The 18,264-nt window shown below is 45.1% G+C and overlaps 1 protein-coding gene across 1 annotated transcript; it reads right to left on the bottom strand.

Annotated features, from left to right (window-relative positions):
* Positions 1-4,170: 4,170 nt before the first annotated feature.
* On the bottom strand, positions 4,171-11,127 carry LOC136957041 (neuronal acetylcholine receptor subunit beta-2-like). Its single transcript, XM_067251141.1, has 8 exons — positions 11,070-11,127; positions 7,506-7,651; positions 7,320-7,364; positions 7,011-7,120; positions 5,536-6,062; positions 4,818-5,329; positions 4,417-4,559; positions 4,171-4,217 (listed from the first exon to the last, which is right to left on the bottom strand). Exons 1-8 carry the CDS (start codon positions 11,119-11,121, stop codon positions 4,202-4,204), a joined length of 1,551 nt encoding a protein of 516 aa, XP_067107242.1. The 5' UTR covers positions 11,122-11,127; the 3' UTR covers positions 4,171-4,201.
* Between the last annotated feature and the right edge of the window lie 7,137 nt (positions 11,128-18,264).

The raw sequence follows: 18,264 nt of genomic DNA, 5'->3' as shown, positions 1-18,264 counted from the left end.
ATGTTCTGCTACTTCTTCTCTTATTCATGCTTTTCCTAAAGGCTGAGGCCCAATGAGTCGTGACCCCATTTGTGTCCTTTTTTCCCTTCCTCTCATCCCTCCTTTCATCCTTCATCTCCCTTTTCTCTGCTCCCCCACTTCCTCTCATCATCCCCTCTCATCCTTTTCTCACATCCTCCTTTCTCCTCCTCTGTTCTCCCCTCCCCTCATCTCACTTTCACCTGCCCCTCTGTTTCCTCCCCTCCTTACCCTCTTGCCTACTTATCTTCCAAATGTGTTTTTTTTCTCCACTCTTTTCCAAACCTTCTCTGCTTCTCTTTCTCTAAAGCTTTTCCTTGCTGTACGGACAGGGATGTCATTTAAAAAAAATCTTTATAAAAAAACAACAGCACACTGGAAGACACCTCCCTCGCTAGAACTTTTAGAAGATGATGAATTATTAACCTGGGCCATCTCCACCAGAACCTACATGACCCTCACGAGAAAAGTGCTTTTTATTTCCAGTCATGGGTAGAAAAAGGGGACTTGATTTTTCCTCAGACGTATCAAACCATTTCCAAGCAGTACTTAATGGAGCGTTAGTGATCAGGAGCTTCTGGGCCAGCACAGGAGATGAGGGAAAAACTATTTTTCCTTCTGCCCAAAGAGTAAGAATGACATATTAATGAGAATAGATATACAGACCCACACACATGTAGAATGGAATAGAATGTCTACTTGACTGTGGAAATCTGACATTCTATGACTTCTGGACAGGTAAGCATGGGTTGTCTTTGTGAAAACACATTACGTCCCCCAAGTGAAGGATAATCACCTTACAACCACCACATGCATACACAAAAAAACACACATACACTTACGGATTTGTGTGTATCGGTTTACACTAATTAAAATGACTCATGGCAAGAGTGTTTCAGGGTTACGTCTTAACCGCTTACCCACACTGGCGTACACACATGAACAAACTCAAGCTGACTTAAAATCAACCTATTGTCTGAAGGTTTGTGACTCAGTCATTTGAGTCAGTAGGAAAGTCATTTAAAGTGAACCTGAGGAGGAACAACTCACAGTAGAGGCTTGTTGTTTGATTGTGATCTGCTGTGAAGTAAAGCGGAAGAAACCAGAGAGCCTAAGGCCAAAGGAATATTTAAAATCCACTTTCAGATTTATAGTTGTAAATAAAAAATTGGAAACGTGCCTGATGTTATCCTTGATAGTTGTAATTCAATAAATCCAGAGTGAGTTAGATAATATAAAGAAAGTAGTCGCTCCTTAATTTTGCCTAAGTGCCTGCCGAAGATTGTGATGATATGCATGGTTGTTTTCACACACGCACACACACACTTCACTTGTCACATTAGTCTAAATGAAGAGCCGACTAAGATCTCTCTGGAAGCGTGGCATGAGAAGGCAAACAAAGGACATAAATTCTGACTGCATTTTCTAATCTACATATTTGATTACTAGGCAAAACCTAGACCAGACCTGGGTGAAAATACAGTGAATGAACTGAGGCTAGATAGCAAGGGTCTGTGATCAATTGATTTTGCCTGGTGTGATGAAACCAAAGGACAAGTGCAAAAGATGCTCACCTCACCCATCAGGCTAAATCTGTGAGCAGGAACATCAGGAAAACTCAGAGGAACAAGCAAGAAAACACCATTTAATATTCAAGAGATAAGAGCAAATTCTGTCCTTGTGAAATGGCCTATAGAGTGTGCATGTGTGTGTGTACTTAAAAGCACTGATGCATTCAATCATTGCTCTGAGTCAGCTGAGGACAACTCTGACACCAGAGAGAAAGAGATAAGGGATAAGAGTAGAGGAGATTTGTAAAGAAAACTCGGAACAAACGTTGTAAGGAGAGCTACAGTTACTCAGCACTCCCCTTACGGTCCGTCTCCGGTTTCACAATAAGAACGTGCACTCACGTTTGATAACCACAACTTTCAATCAGCACCAGTGGCGATTCTACACGGGGGCGACAGGGGCCAGTGCCCATGTAAAAATGTCCCTGCCCCCCCCCCCCCTGTGGCCCCTTTGAGCTGACTGGATAATAAAAAAAATAACAAATTCAGGGGTTCATGCCCACCTTTTACAGCATTGTCCTACTGTTTTCATTTCTAATTTTTGATGGCCCTTCCTCATTGTTTCAATTGAAACTCTTTATGTACAAAATAAAAGTTTCTATGATTTTTATGTAAAGCAAAATTATAGTATTTAATATTTAAATATCATTTGTTTCGTTCGTTTTTTAATGTTCCCCTCTGATTTAACAATGGCCCCACCTTGGCTCCCCCAGTAAAATGTGTCTAGAACCGCCACTGATCAGCACAGAGCACGACATTACAGTATTTACAGCCCGATACGTGCCTACCCGAGTCTCGTCACGGCCCCGTAAGCTATAGGCCTACCTGAAACGCATCGGTCATCCCCAGGGGCGAGCAGTAAACACATTAATTGGTAACATCGGTAAATATCGCTTCTGTCGATATCTGTCCAATTCGTACACTTGCTCATACTTCTTTTCTGCTGAGTCGTCACAATGTTGCACTTTTGCTGAGATAAATGAATTCGCACCAGCTAAATCTTGTGGGTGTCGCGTAGCTACAAGGTATGTGGACAGTTGTAGATCAAGTGGATCGGTATCATAACGTGAGGGGCTGAATAGCAGTCAACTGTAATTTGAAACGAGACACACAAGGTAAAGACACACAAACACATACGCCCGAAACAGGATGGAACTTCGAAGATACACTCACTAGCTTAGTGGCGCAGAAATGCATACGAGCGCGCACATACACAGCTAAAAGTGTCCATTACTTTGAAATGAGAGCGGCTATTAAACACTCGTAGATCATTCACTCTGATAGGAACACAGAGGCCTAATGTGCTGAAGTTCCTGAGTCCGTGTTCCGGTGTGTGTTTAGATTGCCAGCCGGACTACCGGTTTTACTCAAGCGTGGAGGGATCTCAAAACACTCACTACGCTTGGGCTATAGGCACTGATGTTAAAGTGCACACACAAACACACAGAACAAGGACACAAATAAATGGTATTGCTTCTTTATTTGAAATATATTAAAGAGGATGTCTCGTTCAGACAGCACAGTCGGCATGTCCTGGTGATAAATGACAGTTTGTCCTCCCGTCATTAATAGTAATCGTTAACAGTAATCGTTTAAGGCAGATACAAAGTGTTCGAATGTCCCAAACAGAAAGGTGAAACCTAGAGGAATCGGTTCTATTGTGGAATAACGGGGGATCTACAACTTACAGGTTGAATTCAGTTTCCACTCACACGCTACGAAGTAAACTATGAGCAAGTACAGACTTACATACACGTGTACTGGTGGTATGTTTTGCAGGGGAAGCTTGGTGATCTTTCAAAGTCTTTAAAAAAATCTGCCATTCTGAGAACCCCCCCCCCCCCCCTACACACACACACACACACACCCCTCATTCCACCCTCACCCCAAAGGTAATATTGTAATACAAATATAAGTCATTTTTCACACATGGCGCTTTACTTTGACCTCTGAGTCTTAGGCAATCCCTGCCTATCAGCCTTTGAAGTGATATGGCATTGAGGGATGAGGGGGGAGGGGTGGCAAGGGAGAGACAGAGACTAGGGTTAAGTAAGAGAAAGCACATTCTTCAAAAATAAGACAATGCATTAGTGACTACACAGCTTGAGTGGGAAACACAGTTCGGAGTGTGACGAGAGTGAAAACGCACTTGGGCTGAGAGTTCTAGAGAGATATGACAAGAGAGAGAGAGGGGGAGGTTAAGAGAGAGAGGGAGGCTGAGAGTGGGGGGTGGTTGAGATGGGAGAGAGAGATACACTGGAGATATAACCTGTTAATACTTCATGAGGACAGGACAGAAGGAGAAAATGGACTTCCTAGGTGGGGCTCAGCGAGTTAAGAGAGAGATACAGAAACAGCAACAGAGGGAGCGTGAGAGAGAAAGACATAAAAAGGTTCTGACGCGATACCCACAGTGGTGTGGTGCAGTAATGTCTTTACATCATCATCGTTATGCTTAGCTAATGTTTTTATGAAGTCTGTTGAGAAGGCAGATAACAGGAGGGGGCACCTGGAACCTCCTATAGCCTTGTCACGCAGGGGGTCTCCACAGTTCCTCTGACAGCTGTAAGTTAGCTTGCTACAGGGTCTCCCTGGCTAGGTCCCAGGGGCTGTCAGAAATCTCCTAATCTGACAAAGGAAGAAGAATAACAAATTCAGAACTAAAGAAAGAATGATTGTAAAAGAAAGTATGCAATAGACAAATAAGTCGATAAGTCAATAAGACGAGTTCTGTGTCTACAGGCGACCAAGCTAGGATGGTGTTTCATTTGCAACATTTATAAAACAGGAACCTTCGTTCCTGGGGTACAGTTAACACGTTACTCACTCGTCGTCGGCCGTGGGTATGTTGTAGCTCTGGAAGAGCGGCTGCATGAAGAGACCTAGCGTGCCTGTCACACACACCACGATGAAGATCCAGAGGAAGAGGCGGTCGATCACCATCGCAACATACTTCCAGTCCTTGATGATCTGAGTAGGGAGGAGTAATATGGAGAAAGAGAGGGAAAGGGGGGTGGGGGGCAATTTTTTTTACACAACCACATTAACTTTAAGTCATCTTAAAAATAACGAGAGGGCCAAGAGTTGGAAAGAGAGATGAAAGAAAGGGTGAATTGATAGGGATATGGAATGACAGAGAGAGGTGAAATCAAGGGGAAGAGCACTAAGAAAATAATAGATCATGCCAGAAATGCCCCCCTCCTCCTCCCCCCCCCCACTCCTCCTCACCCCTTCGTCGTCGTCCTCCGTCCTCATGTGCTCGGCGATGTACCTCACGCCATCCACTGCCTCGTCCATGTCGGCGTCCCATTGGATGGCCACGCGGCGGCGGAACTCCGGCGGCCCTCCGTCGGACACGTCCCCGACCTTCCAGCCAAACTTCTTGGCCGAGTCCTCGTTCACGTAGAAGGAGTCCGCGTTCGTCTTGATCCCACCCAGCTTGATGTCGGAGTGCGTCTTCTTCTCCCCGCCTCTGGGGGCGCTGTTGTTCCCCGCCGAGCCCGTGGCGGCCCCGCTACCGGCGCCGGTGGTGCTGCCGTACTTCCTGCGGAGTCTCTCGCGGATGTTGGAGCTCCCTGGGCGGCGCATGAAGAGGAAGGCAGGGAGGCGGACGAGGAAGAGGCGTTTGACCCAGTCGGGCATGCGGTGGGTGGAGGGCGAGCGGTGGTGCACGTTTAGGACACACACGCTGGTCACGATGGAGAAGGTGACCAAGACCATGGTGAACATCAGATACTTGCCTGTCAGAAGACAGTCTGGTCAATACATACACTGTCCCCCCCCCCATCTGAAACATACGCTCGCATCAAACACACTCCAGCATATGCCCAAAATACAAACATACAGTTTGACAGGGCAGGTTACCACACGCAATGTACGATCACTTCATAGAACAACTAGAAAGTTCTAACCATGCCCTTATCACGCCCCCACACCCACCACCCACCTATGAGGGGCACTGCCAGGGAGGTGGGCGGGACTATCTTGGAGATCAGCAACAGGAACACAGTGAGGGCCAGCAGGACGGAGATGCACAGGGTCATCTTCTCTCCACAGTCGGAGGGCAGGTAGAACACCAGGATGGCCAGGGAGGTGATGAGGACACAGGGGATGATCAGGTTGATGGTGTAGAACAGTGGTTTCCTCTTGATGACGAAGTCGTAGGTGATGTCCAGGTAGGTGATGTCATCGGGGTCTTCGTTCTTGCGGGCGGGCAGCGACACAATGTCCCACTCGCCGCTGGGCGTGAAGTCGTCGCGGCTGGCAAAGTCGCTGGTCAGGATGAGGTCGAGCTCCGTGTGGTCGTAGGTCCACGAGCGGAACTTGAGCGTGCAGTTCTGCTGGTCGAAGGGGAAGTTCTTGACCTCAATGGCGCACGCGGACTTGTAGATGGCGGGTGGGAGCCAGAAGATGTCGCCCGTGTTGGAGACCACGGCGTTGCAGTAGAAGGACACCTCGTAGACGCCGTCCGCGCTGGAGTGAGGGAGGGACGTTAGGTCAACACGTCACCAACACACATCTACATACTGTATGCATACGCACAGTTTTACTCGTGTTTCCAGTAACTGCACCTCACTTCAGTAAAATTAAGTTTGTTAATTTGAACTGTGAAATTATTTAGGATTTTTTATGGATTACGTAAATCATAAATAAAAAAAATGATATACATCTATATAATGGCAACCCATTATCATCACTAAATCAGCGTTCGTTGCTTGTTTTGAGTGGGGGGACAATCATGCTACACCACCCCAACCACCCCTAGACCCTCAATCATAATCAGTCCACACGCTATGTGATGTCAGCCAACTTTGAGGGGAGGAGGGGGGGTGAGGGGGGTCCATAGTAAGGAAATAATAATTATATGTCAAACTCTAAATTCAAATTTACAGTGTGATACTGAAGGCTGATTTTCTACTGTAATTAACCCTCCATTAATCCCCCCACCCCACCCCCTCCTCATTAAGTGCCAGGTCTCTCTGTACTCTGATGAAAAGAAATATATTTTTATATATATTTTATTTATGCAGACATTTTTCAATTAAAAATCACTGTAGAAACATAAAAGCTTATTTTAGCTGCAGATTTTCCCCTTCAATGTTCCGGATGGGGAACGTCGGAACGCTTGTAATCCTGTTACATCTACCGATTTATCACACACACACTCACACAAACACGAAATATATATAGTACATGGGAGGGATATCCAGTAGCTGTAAAATGTCATTCATTTACTGACCTCATTGTGTAAAATAATATGCTTCATTGCTTTATTGAGTATTGAGCTGGATTACATTTGATTCCCAAACACATTTAATACCATGTAAAATAGGTTACCTTTGTGAGAAAATGTTTTTTCATTCTGATGACTTGCTGTTTTTTCATTACATGCATACACATACATAGTGGCAGCTGGCTTACTTGTTATAGAGGACAATGTCAGGAAGCCAGATGTGCTTGGATGGGATTCGTAATTTTTTTATGCCTTCGTACTTCTCCGGATCCCATCTCAGTCTGTAGTCATTCCACTCCTGGGAGGGCAAGGAAGGTTAAACTACACTTCCCAGAATATTAGTCGAGGACTACACACTCAAAAGTGAATGTTCTAAGACTTTTGAAACCCTAGCAGGCCTTGATTTTGATCCCATTTTGAAGATGTAGCGGTTATTTCTCCTTTGGGATTAAGGGGGAAATAGCAATGTTCTAACAGGTGTTTTATAGAACACTCACCTGGAAGAGCCAGAGGTTGGTCGTCATTATCTGCTCTCTCTCATTCTGAAAACCAAGCACATGCACACTACATGTCATGGACCTGTTTTTAATACTCTGCACTGCATGTCAGCGTTGGAACAGTATCTAGGTGTGTGTGTGTGTGTACTTGCTCGTATATATGTGTGTGTGTGTGTGTGTACCCACCACACTGATGAGCTGGGACAGAGACACCTGGATGGAGATGGTGACCTGCTGGCTCTTATTGACCGCCGGTCTGATCAGCTTGTTGTAGCGCTCTGGTCCCAGGAGGTAGTTCACCAGACGCTCCTCCGCGTTCTCCGCCCCTGTACCTGGTAGTCACACACACACACACACCGGTAAAGTGGATCCTCTTCTCAGCGTTCTCTAATGCTGTACCTGACATGACACACACACACACATTCCACATGCCCCAGTATTTTCATAGTTCCTTTATCTTTAATGAACACACTCTGAAACAATGGGTACAGGCTGCCAGTGAATGCTGGCATACGGACAGATAAACAAATGCCTTATTAGACGACAGAGTCTGCTGGCGTGTTGGCAAGGAGTGAGCTCCTGAGGACTCAGACACTGTAACAGCTCTACATCCTCCAGACACAACGCTGCAACACTAGAGAGGGAAATGTCAACACACGCAGTAAAACAGAGAGGGAGACCGGGTGTGTACATGCATTAGAGTGTGTATGTGTAAAGAGAGGAAAAAGACAGTCAAAGGAAGAGAGAGAGAGAGAGAGAGAGAGAGAGAGGAGAGAGAGAGAGAGAGAGAGAGAGAGAGAGAGAGAGAGATGAGAGAGAGAGAGAGAGAGAGAGAGAGAGAGAGAGAGAGAGAGAGAGAGAGAGAGGAGAGAGAGAGGAGAGAGAGAGAGAGAGAGAGAGAGAGAGAGAGAGAGAGAGAGAGAGAGAGAGAGAGAGAGAGAGAGACGAGGAGAGAGAGAGAGAGAGAGAGAGAGAGACAGAGAGAGAGAGAGAGAGAGAGAGAGAGAGAGAGAGAGGAGAGAGAGCGAGAGCGAGAGCGAGAGAGAGAGAGAGAGAGAGAGAGAGAGAGAGAGAGAAGAGAGAGAGACAGAGAGACAGAGAGACAGAGAGACAGAGACAGGGAGAGATATATTCCAGTTTGAGTTTTTCTCTCCTTGTGTGTTTCTGCTCCAATGTCAACATGAATGGCAACGATTCTGTAGGGCTACCCTAGCAGATTTCCAGCTCCCAGTTCCATAACAAGCCAACACATACACAAACATACAGTACACTTTTAACTTAACTTCACAATCAGAAGTCCATCGGTAAAGTGTATTGAAAGCACCCATACCTCCATTTCAGTACAGTAACATTTAAAGAAGTATATTTAAATGGCTACAAAGAGCCCTAATGAACAACAAGAGGGTTGGACGATATTTGTAGCAGGCATCCTGTTTGTCCTCTGTTTTCCTGTATGTATCCAAGGTAAACCACAACCTTCTCTCCAGACAGATTCCAATTTTAAGGAATTAATCCACAAGGATTATCTCCCATTTGGGCTACACACACAGGATAGAGATTGTGTTCGGGGTAGAAAAAAAACAAACCTTGTCAGCCTTTATCTGTGCTCTAACAGCAGACAAAACACATTCCAACAGTTAATTAGAACTTCATCAGCACTTTAAAACTACAGATGTCAAATTAAACTGTATTAGATGGACCATAATGTTGGAGTGAAGCAGTGTGCTGAGTGACCTATAGACTTGTACAGTTACAATTCAGCATAAATCCGTCCTTGTCCGTGGAGGTGGCAGAAAGGGGAAGGTTGAAGTCAAGGTTGATGCGTAGTTAAGTACCTTACAGTGTTCTGCTGTTTCATGAAAGCTTGCCTCAGGGCAGCGTTAAACTAACTCCTTGTGTGATAACTGCAGCTATCATCATCTCCAAGTGTGCACCTGTGTGTGTGTGTGTGTGTGTGTGTGCGCGCGCACACGTGTGTGTGTATGTGCAAGAGGTGCTCTTTGCATGTCTCCTGGTGGAGAGAGGGGGGGAGAGAGAGACATTGTGTGCTGCTGTGTGTTTCAGTATTTTAGCGAGTTTGTATGTGGAGGGTCAGTCACCAGAAATGAAAAGAAAGTACATGAGGAACACAGTAAAAATGTTATGGAAGTGAATTCTAGAGTGCTAGCACACACATGGAAAACATCCTTTGGGGGAAACACACACACACACACACAAAAACAAATACACACAAAGCGGAAGAGCAATGACGTTCCCATGAAGCATTTTACCTTTTAAATAATTCAGGTGTACATTCCCTAGGAATGCTATGTCTTCCTAGCAAAAACCAGGAGGCAGCTACAAGGCTGTCTGTCAGACAATCTCACTTCATAGACGAACTAAACGTTTCAAACTGAATCCAACGAGGGCGACATTCCATGACTATAATCGATCACAGCCTCTTTGTTCCCTTGAAATCCAAGTGGAAAACATATGTCATCAAAGATATACAAAAGTTATCAACACCACGCAAGAGTCTGATAGTACATGCAAGTGTGTGTGTGTGTGTGTGGGGGGGGGGGGGGGTGGCAGAGTTCAAAACTTTAGAAATATCCCTTCCTCAGCAGTTGTGGTATTTGAGGGGGTTGGGGTGAAAACACCCTGATGTAAATTATTAAAAAGGAAGCCATCTGCAGTGGCTTCTTTAAGAGTCATGAGCCCCAACACACACACACACACACACACACAGTCTCATGAGGTCTCAGCTGTGGGAAGAAGTTGCAGCACGGCTGCTTTCCTTTCTGAAAGAGTGAACAAAGTCGCCACACACAGCCACACTGTCTGAGGTAGTTCTTCTACTTGTGTGCCTTCATGTGCTGTCTCTGTCTGTGCATGGGTGTGTGTGTCAGTGCGTCCACTGTCGGTGCATGTGAGTGTATCTGCTTGTGAGCATGGGTTGGTGTCAACACTGTCTGTGCACACATGCTTTTCTGTGTGTGTGTGCTCCTGAGGCACAGTCATGACAGCACCAGATTGTCCCGGCTGTCTCCTCAGCACACTCCTGCCCTCTTCCCACCGGGCATTAGACCCCTCAGATCAGAACAGATCACATAAAAACACTGTATTAATTTAGCAGGCGCTTTTATCCAAGGCAACAGAACAGACTAACAGAGAGGTCCACTCTGTTCCTCATACAGCCTCTTAGGGAAGCCTATCTGTTGGGCCTCTATGGAGTTTGGTTGTGTAACCATTTTTGTCCGGTTCATTAGCCTAGTCTGTCGAGGCAGTTTGTGTTGCCTGTGTGTGCCTTCTGAAGACCACGTTGTGTGTGCGCGCAGTGCAAGCATGACGTGGATGTTGTAGGCATCTAGACGTCTTTTCAAGTGGATAGGGACTTTGTTTGGGTGTTTGCAAAGTGGGATGGGGTAACGGGAACTTTCAGGACCATGGACGGCGCCACTGAGGCCACCAGTCAACAGCTTCAAGTTTGAGATGCGTCTAAAATAAGAGCGGAGACATTGGGGGCGAGACAACACACTTACATAAGCTGTTACACACAGTATCCTCCTATATTTTACCATGTATTTACCGCTAAGCCCACGCCTCACATCTTACCTCACCTGAGAATTGCTCGCATTCGTAAAACTTTAAACTCTCGCGTATTGCGTAAATCAAACCATATAGCAGGCTTCGCCCAGGCTGTTGTTTGAAATATGATTACACAGAGATACTCATACACACATGCACTGACATTTAGTGTAGCCTACTCACTTGCGAGAGAGAGTACCAGGAGAAATAGGGACACGGTCACCCTCGCAGCCATATCTCCTCGGGTAGTCAACAGAGTTCTGTCCTCGGACCGACGCTCAGAACTTCGGTAGAGGTTCAGATTATCTCCGGGACAGGTTACAGAAAGTTGGCACTGATCTGGACCAAGTGCAGTCGAGGCGTCCATCCACCATCGAGGTTCGACAGTGTTAGCGACTCCGTGGCGGTTGTTATGAATCCCCCGACCCGTTTGGCATCGGCGTCCCGCAGTTTTCTCACAAACACGTGCGCAAAGTCCTCATCTGTCCGGTACCGGTATTAAAAGGTCTAAAGATTGAACGTTTGCAACTCTTTGTTTGGTTCACAATTCGTTAAAAGGTCTGTGATGAGTGTTCTGTGTGCTACGGTGTTCTCTCCGGCGCAGTGTCTGTAGACTTGCAGTTTCAGGCGAGAGCCACAAATTAGCCGCGTTGACATTTGAGCAAAACTCGATCCCAATCCAATAGCCTACTCATGTCCATGAACTCGATCATGTAGTTCTTGCTGTTGTCAACACTTAAACTCTCATCAGCACGAATCTAAAAACGGAAAGGGTCTGTGTTACAGATTGGCCTTTGTTTTATGTGACGCACCTGTAACTTATTAAGGATAAAACAATTGGCGACAAAGCAATCCATTAGGCTACAGAACCTTGTTTTCGATAAGTTTTCGTAGCATTGCATCGCATCCCAGGCAAGGTTGCAAAAGAGACACACACAGCTGTAGGTACGCAACCAAGGTATTTTCAGCAAAGGTAGATCAGTTTTCGACTAATTTCCATTCCAAACTCGCTCCAGTTACTGTCCTCGAGGTCGGAGATGCTATGAGCTTCATACGGAGGTGGAACAGACCACGTGATGGTAGGGCTGCTGAGCTCTGCGCTCACAGTTGAACGCTACTGCTTCCGCGCTGTCATAGCCTATACTTTTACCACCAAACAGAACAGACAACCTAACGTAACATTGACTTATTTGGAATCTTCACATTGATAAAACTACAAATCTCTCAAAACTTTAACTAGCCTTCGCAGCCTTCTCACACTTGCTAACGCCTATCCCGAGTCAAACGCCCAATGGGCCTACCCTACTATATGTAGTTATCATAAGCAATGGTTTAAACCAAATTATTTCATATAGTTATGCTGATGATGACTTGATAAGACCGGTAGGCAACAGCAGCTTAAATAAACAATAAATGAGTGTGTCTTGAGCTGGGCTGGAAGAGGGAGTGGGAAGTAAGCACTCCTAACTTTTCCTCTGGTGACTGCATTGGCGTCACGCAAGATATCCACTGATGGTGATCTAATTGCTTGAGTTGGTTCTTTTTCTCTGCCTCTCTTTCTTTATTTTTGTGTGTCGCACTCTCTCACGCACACGCGCGTACGCATGCCCGCCAAACGCAATTGTTGACATCACTGTGTGATTATGCGAAACAACCAGGAACCCCTTAGATTGTGTGTGCGCGTGCGCAAGGGTTGAGGGTATTTCGGACTGTTGGGTGGTGGTTTTGATAAAGATATGAGCTGTCGGTTGGTAAGAGCAGAATTGTGTAGGAGGCCACTCAGACACAAAAAATGCACGCGAAAGATGGAATTTGAGAAAAGGAAATAGAGAAGGTTGCGAGCGGCTCCTTCTCAACATTCTGCTTGTCGTTCATGAATAAGACATGCGTAAATTTGGCTGCAAACCACGTGTAAAATATTGGATTTTTTTTAGATGACGTGTGCCTTTTCCAAGACAGTTTATGGGAGAAGAAGAATGTTTACAAGTTCCATCCTCCGCTATGATTTTAGTAAACAAGTAGAAATGCAAGCACATGCCACAAGACAATAAATACATAATAAACATCAGATATGGCTTATTTATATGATAACATTGAAATATGTTATTCCAAAACACATAAACCCATATATTTGCCCTAAAAGTAGATACCCCCAAAAAAGAAATGATCAAGCCATAAACCGCAGAGATAACTCTCAGGCTTTACAGTTGTCATTAGCGATGGGCTAAGCGGGTGAATAAATCGCTCACACGACGGTCGTATAACCGGCACTCTCAACTCTTACACGGCCCAGTAGATATTTCAATCTACTAAAATGGAAGTATGGGTGTAATCCCCTCCCTCCGGTGTGTGCCAGTCACGGAATGAGAGTGACGAACACTCATACGCCCGCGCTGCACGGCCCAGTAAATAAGAGTGACAGGAAACAATGAATGTCCTCTGCACACAGTATTTATGTGTGCAGCCAGGACGTCTGGTGACAGGTGGGTCACATAATATGTATCCTCCTTGTGCAGCCTGTGTGAGGGAAGTTCTACCTATCTATCTGTCTCCTTTCTGAGCAGAAATCCTCAGTCTTAAAGCGACAAGTGTGGGCCTCACGACCACGATGGGCGCTCACACACAAAGAGACACTTTGTGGATAGCAACCCAATACAAAGAAACAAAGAGAAAATAGACAAACACAAAATAATGGGAGATTGAGAGAAATAGAAAAAGAAATAGGGCATTTGTGTCTTATAAGAATGGGGTCTCTCTCATTCTACATGCATAGCCTACTCTGTCTTCAAATAGTGTACCTTCAAGCTTTTAACTTGCTTTTTTAAGGACCTGAATATTCCATTAGACAACTGTACACCAGTTCTAAGTATACTGCTCCACTTGAAAAGCATTAGAGTGGATCTGGGTAGCACAGCACCACTATTAAAAATGCCTATTGCCTATTGATGTTACCAATACAGGGGCCCACTAAGAAGTGCTGTCATCGGCAAATGGGGTCATTGATCAATCAACGACCATTCTGGATCAATGACCTCTTTGCTCATTGACTGTGAGTGGATACTTTAATGCGTTTGTTTTGAGTGCCTTCTAAGTTTGTAATGCTAGTCTGCATTCCATAGTTCTTCAGAAGGACATAGCATTGTAATGGTTTGTAGGCTATCCATAGAGAATAAAGCAAAATACTACAACCATGGCAGCGATAATGGGGGTGGTTGATGAGGGACATGAGGGATAAAGATGGGGGGGGGAGAGTCATGGTTTGCATTGTTATTTCACTCTGGTTGGTTCCAGCTGGACGCAGGTGTGTGTTGTTTTGTGTGACACGCATAGACATATAGACAGGCCCGGGAAACCAGACAGGGACACAGGCTACACACACACACACACACACACACACACAGAGAGAGCTCAGGTGGAACATGTGACAGGCGCCCAAACCTGGAGGCTGTTCTGCACCTGCTCTCCTGTGTGTGTGTCCTCCACCCTTTAGTCAGTGTGTTAACGCTCATGTGTGTGCTCTGGCGTGTGTCTCTTGTATCGTGTGCGCTCACCTCGCAAGCAGTGTCACTCATCCCTCTTTCTCTCTCGAATGTCCATGTGTGTTCCCAGTCGGAGCAAATCCTGTCTGACATTCCTAGACCTGTCAGTATTAACGGTTGAAAGTACAAGGTCGATGTGAGGTCATTTCCTGTCTCACTGTGCCCAGACACCATCAGACAGGCTGGCCCACAATACTCTGTCTCCGTTATCCCTCTTTTCTCATCTCTCTATTTTCCTCTCCTTACCCCATCTCAACCCTTCCCAGCCCTGCTTTATCTTTGTCAGAGTGATCCCCTCATATTAAAGGTTACATGAAGAGATGGCACTGTGTGTCTCTGTGTGTGTGTGTGTGGGGGGGGGGGGGGGGGGGAGTGGTAAGAATAGAGACTTGAGAATAGAGCTGGAGATGGGCCATTTGAAACAACTGCCAAAGGCAGAAAAAGAGAAAGAATTAGAGAGAGAGTGAGAGATACATCATCAAATTGAATATTCTGGATGAGAAAGGAAGGCTACCCTCTCCATCTGTGACCTATGCATGTATGGAACACTGGAGCTCTGGAGCACTCTTCGGAACACCATGCGAGGTGACGGAACACTGCGGAACATTCCTGTCGGAGCCAGGTGCAAGGCCAATCACGTAACTCCTCCAGCCGACTGGAGTACAAGGGGTGATCAGAGAGAGAGAGAGAGAGAGAGAGAGAGAGAGAGAGAGAGAGAGAGAGAGAGAGAGAGATATGGGACAGTCACGCCACTCAGAATTGCTTCCTCCACATTCTGCTCACACTGGGGTGCGAACTTGGGTCGTCCGAACGCAGTACGAACGCAACTACAGCCTCTATAAACACTGTGTGGTAACCAGCCACGACACTAATAGAGATGGCAATCTTGGGAAGTATTCATGGGGGGTCTTCATACTGACTTCAACTCGATTTGAAACATCTCTTAACATGTCTATAAAGCAATTGAATTGAGAAAGACAGAAAGTGAAAGAAAGGGTGAAACAGAAGTGAGTGCGAAAAAAAGACAGCACACGTGTATGTGTGTGTCTGCGGGCGTGCAACGATTTCATCATCCACTGAAGCGCTGTATAGAAAAAAAAAATGTCTTCACGATTAAAATTGTACACCATCTGTGTGCAATTGTGTGTGCTACTACCAGTCCCAGCCACGCCTCTCCTGCCCAGTGCTGTACCTATGGAGCTCAGCGTCAGTGTGTCTGAGACAAGAGAATCCACTCATTAGCAACCAGCAGCTTGTCAGGCTAACAAGATGGCGTAACAGGGCCTCTGTTCTGCTGACAGCCCATCTGCTGGCACAAACACTGGAGCTGGTTTGAATCAAACCCACAGGACTCCTTCTCAGGTCAAGACAGAGATGGAGAGTGGGTGTGGTGGAGGGAGTGAGGCAACGGAGAGAAAGAGGAAGAAAGAGAGAAGGCGGTGCCACACTTACTCTCATATGCTACTTGAGTGCGTATGTATATGTGTGTAAAACCTGTATCCGCGTTGAAATGCTGTGATATATACACACACACACACACTTCAGACGTCTACACAATATGACATGACATGCTCTTCAGCTTCCATTCAGCTGCTTGTACAGTCAGATGGTAGAGGTCCACTGATGAGTGGTTGCAGGCTAGCATATGACTACTTTAATTCAGGCTACTGTACCAAAGAAGACATTGATTTCTACCAGATGTGACACGTGGCCTTCTGTACATTTATCTTACGTAGCATAGCTGGCCAGAGATCAGTGGATAGCACTGTCTGGAGCTATCGAGCTAATGAGCTGGTCTGATTTGGGTGTGTGCGCCTTGTGTGGGGTGCTCTGATCTTAATTGGACAAGCTGAGATAAAGAAGGTTGATAATGATACTAGACATTGACAGTGTTGCAGAACATGGCATGCTATCTGTTTCCACATCTTTCAGCAGACTAATTCAGCTAGTAAAAAAGGAAACTTTTCTTATTTTACAAAAAAGCTCCCGGTTTTTACACACCTCATTGTAATCTGTCAGGCAGGCGTTCAGCTGTGTCTCTGACGATAAAAAAGATGCAATATTTTATCCAATCTTTTATCCATTTGCAGCTGCTCCCCAGCAAAACTAAGTACATAATATGACCTTGACCTAATGGTATCACCACACAACAGTGATGATCAGAACCAATAATTTCGCAATATCCAACATTATCAGGTGGTCATGGGTTGCATTCATATTGGAGCAGCTGTCTCTTAAGCCTCCAGGCAACCTCAATCAATTTCAGATTCCATCAATCCTTGTGTTTATATTGTTTATCCATCTAATTTAACAATCTCTAACTACAGTGACTGAGCCTCTTTGTTAAGGTCAACAACAGTTTAATCAGTTTAGTTTCAGATTTGTAGTGAAGGACAAAGATAAAAGAAAACAAAAGAAATGACGAGCAAAAGTAAAATTGTGAGTAAATAGAAAAGAGTTGGAATATATTAGATTCTCTTGAGGCTAACATTTTTGTTTTATTAGCTGGGATGTCACCAGGGGTACTAAGACATTGCCCAATCAGAACCAGAGAGCTCACATATCCTGTTTCAGAGGATGAGCCTGAGTTTGTCTAGATTCAATCATGCTTTCTCTGTTGCTTGTCTACATTTTGTAGTGTGTGACCTGGCCGAGTCACACACTACCATGAATCTAGGTCAGAGAATGATAGAGGGGGGAGAAAGGAGAGAGAGAGAGATGGCCCTTGGTGTGTGAATCATGTTAAATGTTTAATTTAGTCCAGAGAGAGTTTACAATGCTACAGTGAGTTTCAACCACACTGCAGCTCAATGTTTGCAGTCGCAACAAGATGGACGCCCCTAAACTCTTGTATTGTTTTGCAACAGAAGACATAGTGCTCACCACATTCACCCTAACAATTGTATCAGTTGACCTAACTAGCTCTCTTCCCATCCTCCCTTTCCTCTCTCTCTCTCTCTTTCTCCAGTAGAGGAAACAAGTGTGTGCATCCTGGAGTTATGATTTTCTCGTGTTAATTAATTCTCTCAAATAAGATATGACATGAGGTTAACACATCAGCTGGGTGTTTACAAACTCGCCTAGGGACTTGGGTCAGTGTTGTAACAATACTGAGGGGATTCTCGAGGGTTGTGTGGCGTAACTTTGTGTAACGGATTGAGGGGATACACCTGCCATGCCTCTTTGTCAGGGTAGTTATTTGCTATCTTCTTTCCCTCTAGCAAATTATAATGCTAAGCTAACCCCACACGAAGGCATCAAGGTCAATGGGGGTGACTGGTCAAGGTGTGCGTGGCTTCAGGCTAAACTGAACTAAGCTTCAGCGACACATGCATGTGTTATGAAGAATCAGAGGTTGTGTGATGTTGCTCCATTGAACTAAGGCAGGGTGTGTGTGTTTGTGAGAAAGAGCTTGTGTAAATTCACGTGTGAGTAAACATACGACTTAGATACTTCATGTATGGGCTATTCTTGCCCACATTTGCAAGAGCCAAATGTCATAATACATGCAGTGTGTCACCTCAACACTAGTCCTAGCCGCAACATGTGCAGTTTGTTTAAAATAACATTTTTTTTAAGTAACTTAGGAGGGAAAAAAAAACAATTGTGTTTGATATTGATTAATGTGATTGTCTTGAGTTATCTTGTAGTTGTGGTCATAGCTTCTGATCATTATTCCTGTGTCCTGTAAGAATTTAAATACTGACTTTGACACAGAATCAAAGTCTCAATTTACTAGTGAGTTTATGATTTAATTATAATGACATTATTTGGTCATTTCTTTTGTCATACAAAAGAAATGTGAAACCGTTTCAATTTGGGACCCACACCGCTCCCAA

The sequence above is a fragment of the Osmerus mordax genome, chromosome 14 (assembly GCF_038355195.1).
Source record: "Osmerus mordax isolate fOsmMor3 chromosome 14, fOsmMor3.pri, whole genome shotgun sequence".
NCBI lineage: Eukaryota > Metazoa > Chordata > Actinopteri > Osmeriformes > Osmeridae > Osmerus > Osmerus mordax.
The sequence above is the reverse complement of the archived record's forward strand: the minus strand, read 5'-3'. Positions and strand labels throughout refer to the sequence as shown.